This window comes from Ictidomys tridecemlineatus, chromosome 8 (genome assembly GCF_052094955.1).
Source record: "Ictidomys tridecemlineatus isolate mIctTri1 chromosome 8, mIctTri1.hap1, whole genome shotgun sequence".
Lineage (NCBI taxonomy): Eukaryota > Metazoa > Chordata > Mammalia > Rodentia > Sciuridae > Ictidomys > Ictidomys tridecemlineatus.
This window is the reverse complement of record NC_135484.1, coordinates 132,618,780-132,641,097: the sequence shown is the minus strand read 5'-3', so window position 1 is coordinate 132,641,097 and position 22,318 is coordinate 132,618,780. Positions and strand designations below refer to the sequence as shown.

The 22,318-nt window shown below is 34.7% G+C and overlaps 2 protein-coding genes across 3 annotated transcripts in view; both read left to right on the top strand.

Moving 5' to 3' along the window:
* The window catches only part of Exoc2 (exocyst complex component 2), a 190,584-nt gene that overhangs the window by 25,025 nt on the left and 143,241 nt on the right, over positions 1-22,318 (top strand). For both annotated transcript variants that reach the window (XM_040282200.2, XM_005335159.5), the window contains exon 2: positions 20,082-20,242. In XM_040282200.2, coding sequence (XP_040138134.1) covers positions 20,125-20,242 — 118 coding nt within the window. In that variant the 5' untranslated portion in view covers positions 20,082-20,124. The remainder of the gene's footprint in view (positions 1-20,081; positions 20,243-22,318) is intronic.
* On the top strand, positions 1,795-3,419 carry Hus1b (HUS1 checkpoint clamp component B). The gene has a single exon (XM_005335158.4). It carries the CDS (start codon positions 2,211-2,213, stop codon positions 3,048-3,050), a length of 840 nt encoding a protein of 279 aa, XP_005335215.1. The 5' UTR covers positions 1,795-2,210; the 3' UTR covers positions 3,051-3,419.

The window sequence follows — 22,318 nt, the reverse complement described above, 5'->3', positions numbered from 1 at the left end:
CTCTGTAGTATAGTTTGAAGTCTGGTATCGCTATCCCACCTGATTCACACTTCCTGCTTAGCATTGTTTTTGCTATTCTGGGTCTTTTATTTTTCCATATGAATTTCATGATTGCTTTCTCTATTTCTACAAGAAATGCCGTTGGGATTTTGATTGGCATTGCATTAAACCTATAGAGAACTTTTGGTAATATCGCCATTTTGATGATGTTAGTTCTGCCTATCCATGAACAGGGTATATTTTTCCATCTTCTAAGATCTTCTTCAATTATTCCTAATCTCTAACACCAGTGATAGAGGCACTTTATTTATTTGGTTCTGGAGTTTGAATCTAGGGTGCTTTATCACTGAGATACATCACTAATGTTTTTATTTTTTGTGCTATGGTCTCCACCTAGTTGCCAGGGCTGTCCTTGAACATGTACTTTTCTGCTTCAGCCTCCTGAGTTGCTAGGATTCCAGGCATGCTCTATCATGCCCAGCTCGAGAGATGCACTTTAGGGGAAATCCTGAGGGACCTATGGGCAAATATGGGCCATAAAGTAGAACTAAAGCTTTACATCAATTCACTTCCTGACTACCATGACCTCCAGCCTGACTGAGTTGATGCTGTGCCTGGGCTATGAATGGAATGAGATTCAGGACTCATTTGTGGGCCAGAAATTAGATGAAGCCGGCTGTCAACTTTGGGACTGTGACACCTCAGCTGGAGTGGCCCACCACACCATGAAGTACTTGCCTTCTGCTGATCTTCAAAATTACTGCTGTCCTTCTTTACATTCAAGGTAGACTGTATAGTCTCTGTAGCCCTAAGCAACAAGCCTGCCATCCCTACCTTTATTTGGTTCTATAATAGGAAATTAGCATCTTGGGGAGGACTGGGAGTTAGGGTGGGAGGTCAACACCACAGACTTCCTGATAGTCCCTTCTTTGATCTAGAGATGAAGACTACCTACCCCCCAGCAGTCTCCCAGCCCTGTGACTGTCCCTTCCACTCATAGCACCCTCAGCAGTGTTGGAGCCTCAGATAAAACCAGTTGTGCTCAAGGTTTATCTTTCAAAAGAAACCTCTTCCCTGCTGGACAACTCTGATCAGGACCAGTAGAACTTTCTGGAAGGTATGCTTCTAACTTTTTCCTCTCATAGCAATGACTCGCAGGGGGCCACCTTCATCCACAGACACTTTAGTAGTGAAGAAAAGCTCAATAGGTTTGGTATATAAAGATTCATTATTTCATTATTTCCTAAGGGTAAAGAGCACTATAAACTTCGGGAGATGTTTATAGGGACAGAGGGCTAATATTCTTATGGGAGATCTTAAACATCAACAAACATAAGCTTCATAAAAAGAGGTGAAGACCATGAAGGTAGAATTCACGCACTTACAATGCAGAATGAACCCATTTATTTTACCCATGACATTACTGTATATAAAATGAATTGTGCGGATGGGAGGTTGTGTTGTTAGAACTTTCTACATGCCAGTTTGGTGGTAGTCAAATTTTAAATGTGTATCTTTAGTTCTCTTTGAATTTAATGCAAGGAAATAGTTGGGAAAATGGACAAAAATATTTTGTACAATAATGTTCATTGTTTTGTGTTATTGTAGGAAAAAAATTGAAAATCATCTAAATGTCAGTTGTAGAATAAGTGATTATATAATAAAAACCCAAGTAGCCATGAAAATGACGTAAATTTGTGTTTTAACAACATGGAAGTATTCCCATTATCTATTTATGTGTAAAAATCAGGTTGTAAAGTGTATGTCTAGTATGCTATAATTTTTTTTTTTTTTTTTTTTTTTTTTAAATAAGAGAACACTGTATGTGTCCTGATTTGAAGAAGACAGTACTGGGTATAAGCCAAAAAAGATCAAAAAGGGCCTAGTTATGAGTGATGCTTTTAATTCTCCTCATACTATATAGAATTTTCATTAAGTTTATGCAATGGAAAACTATCCTTTTTATAACCAGAGTGGGAACAGTGAAGTTTTTTTTTAAGAGAGGCAGTAGAAGACAGGTGAGAATGGGCAGGGAGGCCCCCTTTGGTAGCTCTACACCAAAGGGGCCTGTAGGTAGGCGGAACCCAGTGCATGCTCTGCTAGAGGCAGGGGGGAGGGCGGGCAAGTGGGTGCACCTGGGGAAGCGGAAAAGGGTGCAGCCATAGGCGTCTGTCTTTGGAAAGCGCAGTGGCTACTCTCTTCGCGGCAGCATGAAGTTTCGTGCCAAGATCACCAACAAGGGCTTTATAGAGCTCTTCATTCAGGTCAGTGGCACCATAGCAAAGCTGGCAAAGGTCTGCGTGCTCCATGTGTGCCAAGACAAACTGTGCTTTGGTCCCACAGGCCCCAGGGCCACCCGAGAGGCCAGGCTGTGGTGCGAAGTGATGCGGGGAGCCTCCTTCTACCAGTTTAACATGGAAGGTGTTTCTGAAGAGCTCAGTGAGATTTATCTAGAGCTGATATCAGAGCATTTGTACAGAGCTGTAAGAAGTGCAGGAAATGCTGCCTCCCTGAAAATCCAGCTGACCAACAAGCGTCGCCCTTGCCTCACAGTGGCGATAGAGCTGGCATCGCGCACTGGGCACACCCATGTGATGGTCCATGATCTACCTGTGAGGGTGCTTCCCAGAAGATGGTGGAAAGAGTACCCAGAGCCCAGTATTCAAGTCTCTGATGTGAGTGTTTATCTGCCAGCTTTGAAGACCCTGAAGAGCATTGTGGAAAGGATGGCCAACATGGGCGATAACGTGCTGGTGGAAGCAAATCTAAATGGTAAAATGAACTTGAGTATAGAAACTGATGTAGTATCTATTAAAAGTTATTTTGAAAATCTTGGAAATCCTTTAAAGTCTGCTCATAGCGTGACCCAAGACAGAGACCCGGAGAACATGGTGCAAGTGCGGGTAGAGAACAGGAAACTTCTGCAGTTTTTTGAGGGACAGCAGATAAATCCCAAAACGGCTTTATGCAATATTTTGAGCAATACTCTTCTTCATCTTGTTTTGGTTCATGAAGATGTCTCTCTTCAGTATTTCATTCCTGCCTTATAAAAAATTCAACCAGCCTGGATTAAAAACAAAAACAAAATCACAAAATTTAGGATCTCTTCATAATTGAAATAGACCTTGAGTTAATTCAATTGATTCTGTACCCTCAGTGGATTATGAGGGTATATGGTTCATTGAGAGATTCCTTTGCAAAATTGATATTAAAGACAATCATTGGTGAAATAGATGGAAAAGAGATTGTAACAAAATAAATGGAAATACCTCTAAATCCTAAAACAATTTTGTCATTATTATAACGTACTAATATGAAGAATGGTATTTTTCTCTTTTTAAAATAAAATAAACATTTTCTGAAAGACTTTGCTTAATCCAGAGAAGTCAGTATATTTAAAAATAAGGGTATTCATCCAGCATTTGTGTACATCACATTCTTTGCAAGAAACTGTATTTTGTTAAAGGAGATATTAGTGTACAGTTGGCCCTTGAATGGTAACTATGTGGGCCCACTTATATGCAGATTTTTTTTGTGTGTGTAGATTTGCAGCAATTTGAAAAATTCATAGAGGAGGTGCTTAGCCTAGAAATATATTAAAAAATGAGGAAGAAAATGTCACAAATACATAAAATATATGTAGATAAGTCTTTTGTCTTTTAGTACCATAAAATATCCATGAATCTATTAGTTACAATGAATGAAAACTTAAACACATAGATACCATACATGGTCCCATTTGTAGTTGATAGAAATATAAAGCTGAAGTATTACAACTGCATAAAATCAACTCTAGTATATTTTGTATTACTGTAAATTTCATTTTAATCTCCTTTTTCTATTGGGAAGCTTAGAGTTATACACAGATTTTGCAGGGGTTGGCGCTCATCAGGGGTTGTCACTAATAACCCCCATATTGGTTAAATAGTCAACTAACTGTATGTTATTTTTGGATTTATGATCTATATAGTTTGAATTGCTTTTTATTAGGTTTTTTTTCATATGTATTGTATTCATATAATGAATCAAGGAAATAGTTAAGTTTATGTGAACCAAGATGTTGCTTATGTAACTTTTGGATAAACCAAGTTTCCGTTTGCTCCCCCATAGTAATGAGCTCCACTTAGGAAATAATTCTTTATCCTTCGTTATTTTGAGAAAAAGGAGAAGAGATTTAAAAGGTTGGTATATTGATGGAATAATATCACATAATTGGTCATATTCTTTTATATTAAATTTTAGTTTAATTTTTATAGTAGCTTGCTCAGTAAGATCCTGTATACCTTGGAAGTCTTTATTTTTGTATACTTAGTAAATTCCTGACTATATTTTAATCAGAAATGAATATTTACACATTAGTTTTGGTGGTAAGATAGTTAAATTTGTTTTGCTGGTTCCATCTGTGTTGTTATGGAAGGAACACAAACATTGGACCTAGTCAAGTCAGATGAGCCCATTAATGTCTAAGCTGTGAAAAAATTGTTAAAAAGCCATTAAAAAAATCCTCTTATCAGAATTTTCATATACTTTAAACATGAAAGTGAAAAACAAATGTTTTAACATAGAAAATTCTAAGCTCTGAAGTTTTTTTTTTTTCTGTTCTGTACCATAAACAGGACTTGCATTTATTTGTGGCATCTCTTCTTTCTTTTCTTGTTTTGGAGTGTTCAGGCTTTAGTTGTCATCTTTTATTTGACTGTTTCATCCTCTGTCCCCTCTGTTTTTCCATTAGACTGCCAGTCTCTCTTTCTGTTTCTTCCTTTTTATGTATTTAAAGAAACTGAGGGAAATGAGAAATCTTATGGTTTGTGAAGTTTAATTTGGTGAATTTTTATAATTTAGTAATTCATGAACAGAAAGTGTCTGTCAAAAGTTTTATAGCCTAGTCTATGCAGTGGAACTTTTGAAAAAGGGAAGGATAAGTTTTTTTTCAACTTGGGTTATTTACTAAGCTAGAGATAATTTGGTTATTTACTAAGCTAGATTATGGAAATAGCAAAAGGCCATCTAAATAGCTCTTGAAAGTTCATATCATTCTAATGGTAGTCAAAAAATTTTATAAAATATAAATTTAAAATAACAACGTTCTTATAGGTTTTTAGTTTGTGAAAAGCTAAGAAGGGTTCATTTCCATATTTATACATTAGTTATCGAGTTTAAATGCTTAATTCTATAAGACTCTATTAGAAACAGAAACCGAAAGATGCCTTAGAGATGATATCATCCAATCACCGTATTTGTAGTTGAGGAAACAGTTTCACAGAACATCGGAGTGACCAGGGGCATTTGAGTAAGCCAAGATCTATTTTAGAAACCAGTCTCCAAACTCTTCATAGATCTTTATGTTTTGAGCTTATTCTATCAAGCCTTAATTCAGTTTGGAAATACTTATATTAAGATGAATCTAAAGTACTTTGTGAATGTACCACTTACCTAAAAAGGCAAAATTACATTAAAACAATCTCAAATGTTTTTTGAAGAGTGTTGCCATATTGCTTTTGTCTGATGATGTCTTTGTTTTTTCAGGGAGGAATGAAATTATTTTCCACAAAATGATACTTCTAGGTGGGTGCAGTGGTGCACGCATGTAATCTCAGTGGCTTGGGAAGCTGAGGCAGGAGGATTGCAAGTTCAAAGCCAGCCCCTTTGCAACTTCGTGAGGCCTTAAGCAATTTAGGGAGACCCTATCTCAAAAAATAAAATGGGTGGGGGATGTGGCTCAGTGGTTAAGCACCTCTGGGTCCAATCCCTGGTACCAAAAGAGGGTAAAAGATACTTATACAGAAAACAAGTCTCGTATTAAAAAAAAAAAAAAAAAAGCCAAGGTATCAGGTTTATAAATTATTTCAGCTTCTCTCATTTGTATCTTTCAGGGAGATACTACTACTGAGAGGCAAGGAAATACTGTGCCTTTTATGTTTCACTCTTATCTACAGGAAATAAATCATTGACAAAATGTATTAAAGTTGTTCTTTATATCCCAAAGTGGACATCTCAATATAAATGTTATTGTCCTAGTAGATATCATTTGCTAAAAGCTGTAGTAAGCTTATCTACATAACAGACTTGTATTTCTTTTCATTGTTCTTGAGTGTATGTTTAGTATGTGAATAGGTTACCAATATTAAAAAAAATCAGACAAGTGTCTGTTAGCTGATTCATTCCTATAAGGATGCTCCTAGTTCTGTTTATTCCAATTCAGGTCAGACAGTTGAAAAATACTTGGTAAATTAACATGATTCTTTTATGAGAGCAATAAGAAATTATTTATTTGTGATTTTAATAAAAACATTATCTCGAGTGTAGTATATTTTTAACTGGAAGAGTGTTGAGAAATCTCTATTATTAATTCCACAAATAAAAGTGCATACTTCAGCAGGCAGTGGCTACAACAGTATAAAAAAGCATATTCTTGTATTTCTAAATTAAATAGCTTACTGGTCTTCCTTAAAGTATGATTTGTCCTTGGTTAAGGAAATAGGTGGTAAGGAAATAGATATTATTTTTGCATATGAACAGCTAGATTTTTACCTGCCTCCTAGTTTGTGTGTCTGGTATAGACCTATACTCTTCCAAGTAGATCACACTTTTTGATTCATCACTCTCAGACATTATTATCATCATCATTATTATTTTCCCAGGTATTACTTTATTTTATTTGGATAAACTTTGAGGGTAAAGTAGTTAGGAATATGACCCTTGATAAATGACTGCAAATGGATTTTGAAAATTGAGAGTGAATTAGAAATGCTCTGTTAGTTTTTAGTTTTGCCTTGAGACCAGAGGTATTCTAATTTCACATCAGAATGAGCCAGAGCCACAGATTACTGAGAAAAAGCCAAAGTTCTTATCTCATTTGTCATATATACAAAGGACCTCATGGTACACAAGGTAGTATAGAAGAGTGATATTAGACTCTTTGAATCAGGAAAGGTCTGTTTTAAAGCTAATAAAGTGTGTGACTTTGTAAAGGTAATTTGACATCTCTGAGTTACATTTTCTTCAGATGACAAGACTAAATATTAATTGGATCAAGTCTCTTTTGGCTCTGATTGTGTGAATACCAGCCTATACTCTTCTGGTAATCAAAACTGTCATTTTCAAAGATTGTTGTTAGTCTGATATTTCTAGTAATCACTAGTAATCATCTTTTCTATAATATTAATGTCACTTGTAATTACTGATAATTGTCATACTACTGTTTCTCTGGAAACAAGGGGAACAGAGAATTTCTACTTGAAAATTTGGTTCTTTATGTGAACTAGACCAGATACTGAAAGGAATCCCCTGAAGCCACATGCTTACCCAATTTGTGTTGTACAATTGAGGTCACAACTTAGTAGTGCCAGCAAGATAATTAAATCACTACTCATTGAGGGCCTACTTTTCCATGCCAATTGAAGGAAGCATTTTACTTTGTTCAGAGTTGGTTTGTAGGTATTAATTAATGAAGCAGGTTAATTATCCAACCTTTTCTTAGTATTTCCCTGCAATTCTTGTAGTATCTTTGGGGCAACCTAATGTCTATTTGTTTAAATGGTTGTTAGAACTTTGTGGCCAAATGTCTTTTCAGTTCTATGAAATTTTATTTTATTTTATTTTGTGCTGGGGATTGAACTCAGGTGCACTCAATCACTGAGCCACATCCCCAGCCTTATTTTGTATTTTATTTAGAAACAAGGTCTCAACTGAGTTGCTTAGTGCCTTGCTTTTTGCTGAAGCTGGCTTTGAACTCTCCATCCTCCTGTCTCGGCCTCCCGAGCCACTGGGATTACAGGCATCTTCCACCATGCCTGGTGAATTTTTTTAATGTGTTACCTGGATTTCACATTTATCAATTTATAATAGTTCTCAGACATGTACTCAAAACAAACTTTTCACTCTTCTCTGCATTTAGAAGCATGTTTAAAGGGTTAACAATAGAATGTCTCCTTAAAGGAATATTTATTTCTAAAGCTTTATGTAAGCTTAACTATTAAATCATCTAGTATGTCTATTATTTAAAATTAGTTTATTGAGCCAGGTACAGTGGCACATACCTGTAATCCCTGTGGCTTGGGAGGCTAAGGCAGGATGATCAGGCATTCAAAGCCAGCCTCAGTAAAAGCAAGGCACCTTGCTGAGACCCTATCTCAAATAAATACAAATTAGGGCTGGGGATGTAGCTCAGTGGCCGAGTGCTCCTGAGTTCGATCCCTGGTACCACCCCACAAAAAGTTTCATTTGTTGATTGCTTGTGCATTTTGCTGTTATCAAATGTTAAAAATAAATATTTGTTTTATGATTTCTGACTAATAGTTGGATTTCTGTGTTGATTTATAGAATATTAAAATGTGATATATTTATGTTTCAAAAGAATACCAAAGAATAATTTTTGGTAACTTTTTATTTTTATGTAACTTAAGAATTAAAGAAAACTTTTAGGAATATTAAAAGTAACTAACTCCTGTAAACTTTTTAATGTTGGTAAATAACCCTTGAAAACCCTTTAATCAGACCCTGTTATAGTTTAGATATGCAGTGTTCCCTAAAAGCTCATGTGTGAATTTTCAGAGATGAAATGATTAGAATATAAGGATTAATTGGGCAGTACCTGTTGTCATGTAGGGTCTGGCTGGAGGAAGTAGAACACTGGGGCTGTGCCTTTGTGGTTTAGATTTTGTCCTGGTTGAGTGCAATTTCCTGCCATGGTTGCCATGTTCTGAGCTGCTTTCCTCAACTGTACCCTTCCTCTCTCTACTATATCCTTCCTCCCTGACGTTCTGCCTCACCTCAGACTCAGGGTCATGGGATTGACAGACTGGTCGACTGAACCAGCCAAAATAACCTTTTTCTCCTCTACATTGATCTTGTTGGGTGTTTTGTTTATAGCAATTCAAAAGCTGACTAAAACACCCATCAGTTGTTTACTTTTTGTCCTGTTGGCTTTATTCCATCCATCTATCTGTGTTTTTTTTTTTTTTCCGAAGCATTTGAGAATGAGGTGTGCACATCTCTTCTTCATTCTGAATACTTTAGTATGTACTTATTAAAAAAAGAGCAGGACTGGGGATGTGGCTTAGTGTCAGAGCATATGCCTAACATGCGTGATACTGTAGGTTTGATCACCAGCACAGAAAAAATAATTAAATATATTTAAAAAGAACAATAGTACATATTACTAAGCATAGTTATTAAACTTTAAATAGATTGTAATCTATTGTTATTAATTTTTTTGATGCTCAAATAATCTCATATTTGGACAGTAGGCGGAGGACTTTCAATCTAGCTCCTATATTCTTTTGACATATCTCCATTATTACTTGAGTACTTCCTTACTGGGTCAAGAAAATATTTCATGCTTAACTTGTATACGTCCTGCCTTACCCCTCAGATGAACTATTTATCCATGGTTCCTTTTAGAGAACTATGGTGATTAAAAGGTAGATACACTCTACCTTTTAATATACTCTTGTATTATTGCTGCTTATTTCTCTCAGTGTAGAGTTGGAAATAAGTCCTCCCCCACATCTACCAAATCTATTGGTTTATAGTAGGAGAAGGAGAATCTACTCACCCCCAACCCCCAACCACTCCTGGTTCTTATGTGGGCTCTTTGGTTGGATTAACCAAATTAACACAATAATTTATTAACAAGAGAAAAGCACACTAGTTTTATTAATTTTACATGTACAAGAGAGTAAAGTCAAAATAAATGATCAATTGACCAATTGATGTTTATTTGCATTTTAGATGCAGAACAATAAATTTGTGAAGAAGTTATAAGACAAATGAATATGTGGACTAGGGTAGTAAATTCTGGGGATGGTACTAAGAGGTATATGGGTACTAGGGTAGAAGCTAGTGGAAGATAAGTGTTACTTTGAAGATTTTTTTTTTTAAATATTTTTAAGTTGTAGTTGGACACAATACCTTTATTTTATTTATTTATTTTTATGTTGTGCTGAGGATGGAACTCAGGGCCTCATACGTGCTAGGCAAGCACTCTACCAATGAACCACAACCCCAGCCTGAAGAAGCATCCTTTCTTTGTTGTGGGTCTAAGGAGGAAAGCATTTCACCATTAAGTATGATTTTTCCCGTGTTCAGTCTCCTTCCAATTGTTTTTATTGGATTGAGGAGATATCATCCAATCCTAGTTGAAGATTTGTGTATGTGTGTGTGTGTGTGTGTGTGTGTGTGTGTCCACAAGAGGTGCTCAACCACTAAGCCACATCTCCAACCCTTTTTTATTTTCAGACAGGATCTCGCTAAGTTGTTTAGGGCCTTGCAAGTTGCTGAGGCTGGCTTTGAAATTGTGATCCTCCTGCCTCAGCCTCCAGAGCTGCTGGGATTTCAGACAGGCATGTGCCATTGTACCCTGTGAGGATTTTTAATCATGAATGGGTGTTGGGTTTTGTGAAAGGCTTCTTTTACCGCTGTTTAGATAAGCATATAATCTTTTTTCTTTTAATGTGGTGCCTTACAGTGATTCATTTCTGAAAGCTGAAACTGTCCTTTCATGACTGGGAAAAACCTGTTTTATGAACTAATTTATGTAGGTTTATTATTCTTCCTTAAATGTTGGTTAGAATTCATCAGTGAAACCATCTGGTTTTCTTTGTAAGACAGTTATGATGATGAATTCAATTTGTTTAGTTACTGAGATTTTCTATTTCGTTTTGTTTGATTATCATGACTTGTCCTTTCAAGGAATTTTTTAGTTCATCTAAAAATTATTGTGAAATTCATTGGTATAAAGTTGTTCATAATATTCCTTTATTTTTCTTTAAATGTCTTTTATAGCTGTAGTTATCCCTGATTTCATTCTGACATTGGTGATTATCTTGTTTTTTTTTTTTTTTAAAGAGTTTTGCTAGAACTTATCAATTGTATTAATTTTTGGTGATTAACTTTGGACTTTAAATTTTTTCTTTATTCCTTTTTATTTTATTGATTTCCACTCTATATTATTTTCCTGTTTCTGCTTCCTTTTTCTGCTGTCCCCTATCCCCTTACTTTGGCTTTATTTCTAGTTTCTTTTAAAGAAGTTTTAAAACCACTTTTTTTTTGGTGTCCCTCAAATTTTGATATATTTTTGGTATTCAGTTGAAAATAATTAAAAAACAATTTTTTGTATTTGTAGATTGGACAGAATGCCTTTATTTTATTTGTTTATTTTTATGTGGTGCTGAGGATAGAACCCAGTGCCTCACTCATGCTAGACAAGTGCTCTGCCACTGAGCTACAGCACCAGCCCTCAAAATAATTTTTTTTCATTTTGAATTCTTCTTTGACCATTATTTAGAAGTATGTTGTTTAATTTGCAAATACTTAGATGCTTTTTTAGATGTTATATCGATTTTTTTAAAAAAATTAAGTAATTAATTTTAATTATATATATATATATATATATATATATAAAACAGCAGAATGAATTTTGATTCATTGTATACAATTGCAGCACATATGGTTGTACATGATGTAATGTCACACCATATGTGAAGTCATACAGGTACCTAGGATAATGATGGCCATCTCATTCCACTATCTTTCTTGCTCTCACTCACCTTCTGTTCCCTTCTTCCCCTTTGTCCAATCAAAGTTCCTCCATTTTCCCCATTCCTCCCCCCTCCCTGTTATAGATCAGCATTCACTTATCAGAAAGAACATTTGGCCTTTGGTGTTTTGGGATTGGCTTACTTTGCTTAGCATGATATTCTCCAACTCCATCCATTTACCTACATGTGCCATAATTTTATTCTCTTTTAATGCTGAGTAATATTCCATTGTGTATATATGCCACAGTTTCTCTATTCCCTTCATCTGTTGAGGGGCATCTAGGTTGCTTCCACAGTTTAGCTATTATGAATTGAGCTGCTATGAACACTGATGTGATTGCATCACTATAGTATTTTAAGTCCTTTGGGTATAGAACGAGGAGTGGGATAGCTGGGTAAAATGGTGGTTCCAGTCCAAGTTTTCTAAGGAATCTTCATACTGCTTTCTAGATTGGTTGTACCAATTTTCTGTCCCACCAGCAATATATGAGTGTGCCTTTTCCCCCATGTCCTCACCAACATTTACTGTTGTCTGTATTCTTGATAACTGCCATTCTGACTGGCGTGAGATGAAATCTTAGTTTTGATTTGCATTTTTCTAATTGCTAGAGATGTTGAACATTTTTTCACATATTTGTTGATGAATGTATATCTTCTTCTGAGACATGTCTGTTCAGCTCCTTAGCCCATTTATTGTTTGGGTTGTTTGTTTTTTTGGTTTTAAGTTTTTTGAGTTCTTTATATATCCTAGAGGTTAGTTCTGTATCTGACATGTGGCGAAAATTTGCTCCCAAATTGTAGTCTCTCTGTTTACCTCATTGAATGTTTCTTTTGCTGAGAAGAAGTTTTTTAGTTTGAGTTCATCCCTTTTATTAATTCTTGGTTTTGTTTCTTGCACTTTAGGAGTCTTATTAATGAAGTCAGGGCCTAATCTGCTATGATGAAGATTTGGGCCTAATTATGGCCATTTTGACAATATTAATTTTCCCTATCCAGGAACATGGGGGATCTTTCCGTCTTCTAAGGTCTTCTTCAACTTCTTTCTTTAGGGTTCTGTAGTTTTCATTGTAGAGGTCTTTTCACCTCTTTTGTTAAATTTGATTCTCAAGTATCTTATCTATCTATCTATTTATTTATTTTTTGAGGCTATTGTGAATGGGTAGTTTTCCTAATTTCCTTTTCAGAGGATTCATCACTGATGTATAGAAATGCATTTGATTTATGAATATTGATTTTATATTCTGCTACTTTGCTGAATTCATTAATTAATTCTAGAAGTTTTCTAGTGAAGTTTTTTTGGATCCTCTAAGTATAGAGTCATGTTATCAGCAAATAATGGTAGTTTGAGTTCTCTTCCTCTCTGTATCCCTTTAATTTCTTTAGTCTGTCTAATTGCTCTGGCTAGAGTTTCAAGGACTGTTGAATAGAAGTGGTGAAAGGGCATCCCTGTCTTGTTCCAGTTTTTAGAGGGAATGCTTCTGATTTTTCTCCATTTAGAATGATGTTGGCCTTGGGTTTAGCATAGATAGCTTTTACAATGTTGAGGTATGTTCCTATTATCCATGGTTTTTCTAGTGTTTTGAATATGAAAGGGTGCTATATTTTGTCAAATGCTTTATCTGCATCAATTGATATAAGTCTATTGATGTGAGAATTATATTTATTGATTTCCATATGTTGAACCAATGTTGCATCCCTGGAATGAACCCCACTTGATCGTGGTGCACTATTTTTAAAATGTTTTTGTATGTGATTTGCTAGAATTTTACTAAGAATTTTTGCATCAATGTTAATCAGGGATATTGGTCTGAAATTGTTTTTCCTTGATGTGTCTCTTCTTGGTTTTGGTATCAGGATGATACTAGCTTTGTAGATTTGATTTTGGAAGGGTTCCTTCCTTTTCTGTTTCATGGAATAATTTAAGGAGTTTTGGCATTAATTCTTCTTTATAGGTTTTTTAGAACTCAGCTGTGAATCTGTCTGGTCTCGGGCTTTTCTTGGTTGGTAGGCTTTTGATGGTATATTCTATTTCCTTGCTTGAAATTGATCTATTTAAATTGTGTATGTCCTTTTGACTCAGTTAGGGTTGATATATGCCTCTAGAAATTTGTCGGTGTCTTTGAGGTTTTCTTTTACTGGAGTATAAATTTTCAAAATAGTTTCTAATTGTATTCTGTATTTCAGTAGTGTCTGTCGTGAAATTTCCTTTTTCATCAAAAATTTTAGTAATTTGAGTTTTTTCTCTCCTTCTTTTCGTTAGAGTGCCTAATTTTATTTATTTTTTCAAAGAACCAGCTTTTTATTTTGTCAATTTTTTGAATTTTTTTTTTAGTTTCAGTTTCATTGATTTCTGCCCTGTTTTTATTGTTTCCTGTCTTTTACTTTTGGTGTTGGTTTGTTCTTCTTTTTCTAGGGCTTTGAGCTGTAATGTCAGGTCATTTATTCGTTGACTTTTCCTTCTTTTAATGAATGAACTTCATGCAATGAAATTTCCTCTTAGCACTGCCTTCATAGTGTCCCAGAGATTTTGATAAGTTGTATCGGAGTTCTCATTTACCTCTAAGAATTTTTTTTTAATCTCCTCCCTGGTGTCTTCTGTTATCTGTGCATCATTCAATAGTGTGTTGTTTAGTCTCCAGGTGTTGGAGTAGCTTCTTTTTAAAATTTTATCATTGATTTCTAATTTCATTCCATTATGGTCTGGGTAGTATCTCTGAATCCAATCCCATTTTATTTTTATTTTTATTTTTTGAGCCCTGTAACTGGAAAATGCTAGGCAAGTGCTCAACCACTTGATATCCCTATCTCATTTTAAAATTTTATTTTGAGACAGAGTGTTGCTAAAATTCTCAGACTGACTTGGAACTTGTGATCCTCCTGCCACAGCCACCCAAGTACCTGGGATGAGCCAACATGCTTTTGGGGTTTTATGGAGGCTTTCTTACATAAGCATAATTGGTTAAGTTACTGACCATTGATTATCAACTTACCCTTCAGCCCTTCTGCCTGGATTAGAGGTTGGGGAGTTGGGACTTTCATGCCTGTGCTTTCCAGTTACCAGCCCCCATCCTGAAGCTATCTAGGGCCCTAAGGCATCCGTCACATCACTATCATACATATTAAAGTCACTTTTATGGATATAGAGATTCCAAGGGTTTTTCAAAGAAAGGGTGCATCTCAATAATAAAAAACAAACAAACAAACAAACAAACAAACAAAAAAACCCTCTTCTGATTCTGTTCATGAATGAGAGGCAAAACTGATTTGACCATGATTTTGAAAACAAATTTGCTTGACCCAATTTCTGTTGTCCATAGGAACCATAAGGATTTGAAAACATCATCAGATCTAAATGTTTAAAGCAGGGCAGTTAGTACAAATTTGTAAGTAGGACTTCTGTTGGCTTATGCCATAGACATCACCCAGCCACTTGTATAATATGTATATATAGTTACAGTGCTAAATGGCTAACAGCAGATTTTTGAGAGAGTGCTGCATCAGTAAAGTGTCAGTTGCCACCTCAGTCTCCCTGATTTATAGGTTCCTGACACTGTCTGTATTCCTTTCTCTTGTTTTTGCCTCCCATCGGGTGAACTTTTTATGTACAGATATTTTGTAATATATTAAATTTTTTTCTTTCAGTTTGTAAAAATGGAAAGTGGAGATCGGAAAATTAAATATTTCCTGTTAATACACACACACACACACACACACACACATATATTTCAAAACTCTTCAAAGTAACACTTATCTTGCACTAACTTCTACCCTGGCCCCCCTATATCTCCTGGTCACATTCCTAGAATTTACTACCCTAGTCCAGATATTCATTTGTCCTATCACTTCTTCACAAACTTATTGTTTTGTGTCTAAAAGAAAAGAAACTGTGATGGAAGCCAGATATATATTTCATAGGCATTGTTAACTTGGTTTGACTCAGACTTTAAACTCTTATCTTCCCTGTGGTGTGCAGCAGCTGAAATCACTGCTCCTGTCTTTATGCTTCAAGTTGTTGCTCTCTACTGTGCTCTCTGGACTCTCTGCTCTACATCCTGTGCACGTGCAGATCAGGGTCAGACCAGGAAGTTTGTAATACTCTTTCTGCTCCTATGGCTTCCTCCTCACCAGGATTTTCTTTCTTTTTCTTTAGCTGGTTTCTTAGCTCACAACTCCATATGCTAACTTGTTGAACCATAAGATTAGGACTTTGGTTTTCAGATTTGTGTTTCAGCTTCCTTGGGCTTGTTGGACTGAGTATTCTCTTAGATGAAAATTGAGTGTCCAGTTGAGTAATTTTGAAGTTCTCTGAAGTAGTATTGTAACCTTTATATTCATCTTGAAACTTACCTGAGAATATTTTTACTTGTTTTTTTTTTTTTTTTAAAAACAGCTTTATTCACATACTGTGAAATTCACTCACTTAAAGTGTACAGTTCAGTGCTCTTTAATACAACAAAGCTGTGCAGTCATCACCACAATAAATTTTAGAACTTTATCACTACGTGAAGAAATCCCATAGTCATAAGTACTTAGTCTCTATTTCTCTCACCTATACTCCTTTTTTTTGACCCCTTGGCAACTGCTAATCTTTCTGTCTGTGGATTTGCCATTACAGATATTTGTGCGTCAATGGAATCATTAAATATGTGGTCTTTTACAACTGGTTTCTTTTAATTTGCACAATATTTTCAATGTTCATGTATTTTGCAGCATGTATCAGTAATTTCTTTCCTTTTTTAATGCCAAATAATATTCCATTGTATGAATGTTCCACATTTATATATGTACTTTTATCAAGCAGTGGACTTGGATTGATTCTATTTTTTGACTATTATTAATACTGCTAAGAACATTCAAGAAGAAGTTTTTGTATGGATACACAATTTTTTTTTCTCTACCTAGTAGTAGAATTGGTGAGATTATAGTAAATCTTATGTTTAGCCTTTTTGAGGAACTGCCAACTATTTTCCAAAGTGGTTGCATATTTTATATTCCCACCAGCAATATACAAGCTTCCAATTTTTCCATTTCCTTGCCAATTCATTATTACTTAGCCTTTTTGATAGCCATAAGAGTATGGATACGAAGTGGTATCTTATTCTAGTTTTGATTTGCATTTCCCCATTTGCTAATTATATTGGACATCTTTTCCTGTGATTGGTTGGCCATTTTTTGTGTCTCCTGTGGAGAAATGTCTGATTTTAGAAATGGGCAAAGGATCAAACAAACATTTCTCCACAGGAGACATAAAATAACTATATTAAATTTTCCTATCTATGCCTTTTCATTTATTAGGTCTTTAGTTTCTTTCAACAGTGATTTGTATCTCTTCTGTAAAATTTAATCCTGAATATTTTATTCATTTTAATGCTACAATATTTGTATGTTTTACTCATGACTTTTTTAAAAAAATGTATCTCACTTCTAATATTTTTCCTAATTCCTCTCTCCCCTTTCTTATCCTGTATTGTTACTTCTGTTCCTTATTCCAGCATTCCTTTGATAGTATAAAATGTTTAGAAAATTTTGACTTTTTTCTTGACGTAGAGCATATTTATTTTATATCAGGAACTCCATGACAGATACTGGAAATATAGAATCGATTAAACATTTTGTGTTGTCAAAAATATACAAATACATCATCTCAGATTTAACCTAGTAACTATTATAATTATGTAGCAGTACCATGAAAGGAGTCTAGAAGGGTCTCTCTCACAGAAGGTAACATGTAAGCTTAACTCAAAATATTATGGGTTGTTTTTTTTTTAAATATGTGACAGCAGAATGCATTACATTGTAATTCTTATTACACATATAGAGCACAATTTTTTATATCTCTGGTTGTATACATAATATATTCACACCAATTCGTGTCTTCATTCCTGTACTTCGGATAATAATGATCATCACATTCCACTATCATTGCTCTATCACTGAACTACAACCCCATCCGGAATCGTTGGCTTTGGATTCTGATAGAAAAATTCTATTTGATTTGGGGGGCTGCTATGGGATAGGACAGGACTCAAGCGAACCTGGAATTGTCTCATTGTTTTTTTCTGAATGACTGGTAATGCTGTTGTTTTGTTTGAGCTAAAGAAATGGGCATGATGGTTACTTTTTATCCTAAGCCATTTCTCCAGAGGAAGTCGGGTGCTTTTACTTTGTTCAAAATCCCAGCTTTCTAAGCACATAGTCATTCTGGCAGGGACAGAATCAAATCTTACTGGTATAAATACAGGTATGACAGTCTGAGGGACTCATGAATTACAAAGCCACTCCCAATTACTTGAAAACTCCAAGGATTTAAAATCTGTTTCCTAGAAATAGGGACGAAAGCCAAACACCTGATTATATAATGTAATCCAAACTCATTTAGCTCTCTTCTGGCATTCATCTCCTAATTTCTATGTATTTTTTGGTCTAATCTGCCATTTCCTGATAGTTAATTTTAGACATTAAGCTATCAATCTCCTATTATAGTATATAAAATATGATCACTTCCTTTCCCTTTTTACAACTCTCTCCTGTTCCCAAACACATATCTGCCGATTGTGGACTTTGGTTAAACCAATGATCAATTCCTTCAATACTAGCGCTCTATAAACCTTGTTTCTTTTGAATTTTTTGAAGGTTTAAAAGAACACTTATTTTTGTATCGTTTCTTTTTCATGATATCAAAAAATTTTCTCTCAGCAGATGTTAATTTTTGATCAAATTCTATAATACTTCTGTTGTCTCCCCACCCCACTTTCTTTTACCTGCTGTATTAGTTTAACTAGGGCTGCCTTACCAATGGACCATAGGCTAGCTGGAGCTAGTATAAGTAAATGTATTTTCTCACATTTCTGAAGACTAGAGTTCAATATCAAGGTATGGGAAGGGTTGTGACTCCTAAGGCCTCTTTCCTTGGCTTGTAGATGGCCATCTTTTCCCTGTGTCCTCATATGATCTTCCTTCTGTGCATCTCTTCCCTCTTTGCTTATCTTTCCTCTGTGCATTTCTTATAAGGATACCAGTCAATTGGATTAGTGTTCACCCTAATGACCTTTTTTCACCTTTATTACCTCTTTAAAGGACCTATCTCCAAATATAGTCATATTCTGAGATATAGGGGGGGAGTTAGGATTTTAACATGATGAATTTTGGTGATGGGTAGGGGATGACAGTACAGCCCATATAATAAATACCTGTAGTATCTGTTTCTTCTAGATCTTGTTTTTGTTTTTCTTCCATCTCTACTTTAAATATATTTCTATCTTGTCTTTGGTTGTCCTTTCATATTTTATAATGATACTGTTGACAGCTGATTTGATTTAGTATGTATGTGGGCAGAGGTTGCCCATAAACAGCTTTTCCCTTAGGAGTATGAGGGCAAGAGATCCTTTCTTATGTGTCAGAATCTTTGGGTCTTTTTTTCCTAGGGGGTCTGTTTCCTGGACAGGGTGGAGCTGGGTGTGGAGGGCTTACATACCTGTTGGTAGTGGTGTGTCCTGAGGAGTCCTTCAGGTTGCTTGCACAAATTCACACTAATTCCTGGTTTTAGCTTTTGCCACCCCTTTCACACTCCTCTTATGCTGGTGGTCCCTCAGCCCTGGTCTTCTTACTTGTTTTCTTTAGAAATTAAACTTCTAATTCTCTTGTCTGATTGTGCAGGATGAAGACAAGGGCCAAAACGTCTGACTTCATAGTACATATAACAAGGGAGTTCTCACTGATGATTCTATCTAATCTTTACAATGTGTTTATGAAACAGATTCAATTATTAGCTTTATTTTGCTCACAAACCCCCAGAGGTTTAGAACAGAATTAGTAAATTAGGATTGGAATAGACTGTTTGACCCTACAAACTGCACTTTTACCAACTCTGGCTATATTTAGCAAATTTGTACTTCTGCCTATACATCTACACTATAGGTTTTGTAAAAATATCAATATATAAATTTCAGCACATTATAAAAGTGTTATTCTACTGCATATAACACAAAGTTAAATTCAATAGACTTATGGGAATATAAGTGTATTTTAATTTTTATGATTATTTAAAAAAATATTTATTTTTTAGTGGAAACAGTATCTTTATTTTTTTATTTTTATGTGGTGCTGAGGATTGAACCCAGTGCCTCACGCATGGTAGGCAAGCACTCTACCTCTGAGCCACAACCCCAGCCCCAATTTTTATGATTATAATTAATCAGAATATCTTTCTTAAACAACCTTGAGAACAGAGTATGGAACCCAGAATAATTTCTACTATATATATTTGGAATTCAGGGGCATAGAACTAAATAGTGACATTCAGATTCTGCCTGCCATTATGTTTAAAATGCTTAGAACTAAACTAAGGGCTAATTTTCTGATATATCTTGCTGTATTAACTAGATTCCTTAGAAACCTTAATGTTCATTAGATATGAACTGATAGGCTGAAAAATTCAAAACTACATGTTTTTAGACTGCTTTTTATACTGAATGTGTAGGATTCTTAGGTTTTTACTCAATGCATATTTCAGTTGACACAATCGTTTTTTTCTTTTAATAGATCACTTCTGTAACTGGGTCACCAATTAGTTGTACAAAACATAATGTCTCGATCTCGACAACCCCCTCTGGTGACAGGCATCTCTCCAAATGAAGGAATACCATGGACAAAGGTCACCATTAGAGGAGAAAACCTGGGGACTGGCCCCACTGACCTTATCGGTAAGGGCAAAGATTCTATGCTATACCATGGTAGATGGATTTTTATGTTGTATTATTAAAGCAAGATGTGTTATTTTAAAATAGTGAAGGTGACAGGAAAACATCATTTGATTTCTGTAGAATGATCTAAATAAAAATTAAAGAATATTTGGTTGTCTGATTTTTCTGTGAATACCATTATTTTATCAAAGCTTATCTATATTGGCTTTCAAAACTTGTTTTCCACAGATGAGATTTTGCTTGTTGCTTTGACTTCATCTTTTATGCTTAAATTGCTAAAGAATGGAGGCAAACCATCATTTAAAAAAAATATAAATGGGTATCAGCAGTAGCCAGGGTAGACAGCGAATTTTATATATGATTTTATGTCCAGTTAACATTTATTTGTCTGAATTCCAGATGAAGGTATAGAGATGCATTTCAGAATGAAGAAGGAAAAAAACCCCAGTATGTGCTACTGAATATACATGCTGACTTGCCACATAAAAAATTATTCTAAACTTAAGCATTCTCTGGACTAAGTTCTTAACCAATGAGGGAACTACTGATAAAGTCCTGGAGATTGAATTGGAACTTAACTTTCTTGCATTGTAACTTCTGGTTAATGGATTGGTTTTTGGTCATCTGGAAAACTCTTTGAAAAGAAAGAGAATCAGAGCTCAGCACTGTAAAATAACAATTGAGTTTTATACTTACCAGTTAATTCCTTTTGCTAATGTTATTTAAATACATTTTATTTCATTTTATATTATTTTCTGTAATTATAGTTTTTGATTCTTTATTAAAGATCACTTTAAATTTTTCTTAAAAAGATAGTCTAATTCAATGGCTTTTTTTTTTTTTTTTGGACATAGCTGAATTCAGATATTTCTTTGCTCAAATAGAAAAAAAACCCAGAATGCATGGAAATATACCATATAGGTGGAGGTTATGTCTAAAATTTTAACTGGCACTCTTTTGTGAATGCCAAAACATGATAGTTACAAGCCTATGTAAATTTTAATCTTGATTTAGCTTCAGGCAATGCTATTCTTATTTGACCAAGTGTATATTACTTTCATAAACCTTGCTAGTTCAGCTTTCATCCTGCTTCATGTATTGCCAAGAAACCATATTTTTTTAAAAAACCAACTTAACCTGCTAAATTTAAGTGTTTTTAACTCAGATGATTTCTACACTAGCCAAGTAAAACATTATAAAAGTACTTTACTTGGAATTCTACAAGTTTCTTTTTTTAAAATGCTATTTTATATCATGGAGCAGATTTTTTAGCTTTTTGTAGGTTAGCAAAAATATGCTTAAGAAATGAAGCTTGTAGATCTTGTAATCATTTTTTATTACATGATATTCAGAATGATCTGTTGGAATCTATGTGTAAATTCTTTGGTTATTAATTTTGGGGGTAAAAATATAAGTCAGATATTAAATCAGAGGAACCTTGAAAACAGCTTTGAGCAGGTGAATAAGCTGTTATTCTACAGATAGTTTTGTGCCACCTTGTTCTTCATGGTTGCTCATGTAAATGATTTTTAAGACTTTTATGTGTATAGGATATCTGAAATTTGCTGCTTTGCTCAGTTTTAATCATGGGATAGTTCTCTAGCAGTGAACTTATATCAGGAATGACCTTTTTTAAAAAATAAAAATACTGTTTATGTTTTAGCATCTTGCTCTGACATTTATTGTTATTTTCTTTTCTGAAAAGTTACTGTTTAAGATCATATGAATCTTTTTGATATTATAAAATTTAAAAACATTAAGGTATGTATTGACTTGAAGTTATATTGAAATATCAAAATATCTACCACATTTGTAAGTACATTATAAATGAAAACATTTTCTGCTCGTTTTCAAAAACATATAGACTGATTTACACATGTATAAAATTACCAGAGCAAGTGTACAGTCTATTTATTTTGGGAAGTCGGTTTTGGAGAAGTTTTCAATTTTTTAAATCATTTAAACTTTTCGTAACAAAAATTTATTATTAGAACTGGCGGGGTGGCGCATGCCTGTGAATTGCAGTTGCTCCAGAGGCTGAGACAGGAGGATCGTGAGTTCAAAGGCAGCCTCAGC

Coding starts and splice junctions, on each gene's coding strand:
- Hus1b (XM_005335158.4), top strand. CDS start 2,211: ATGAAGTTTCGTGCCAAGATCACCAACAAGGGCTTTATAGAGCTCTTC.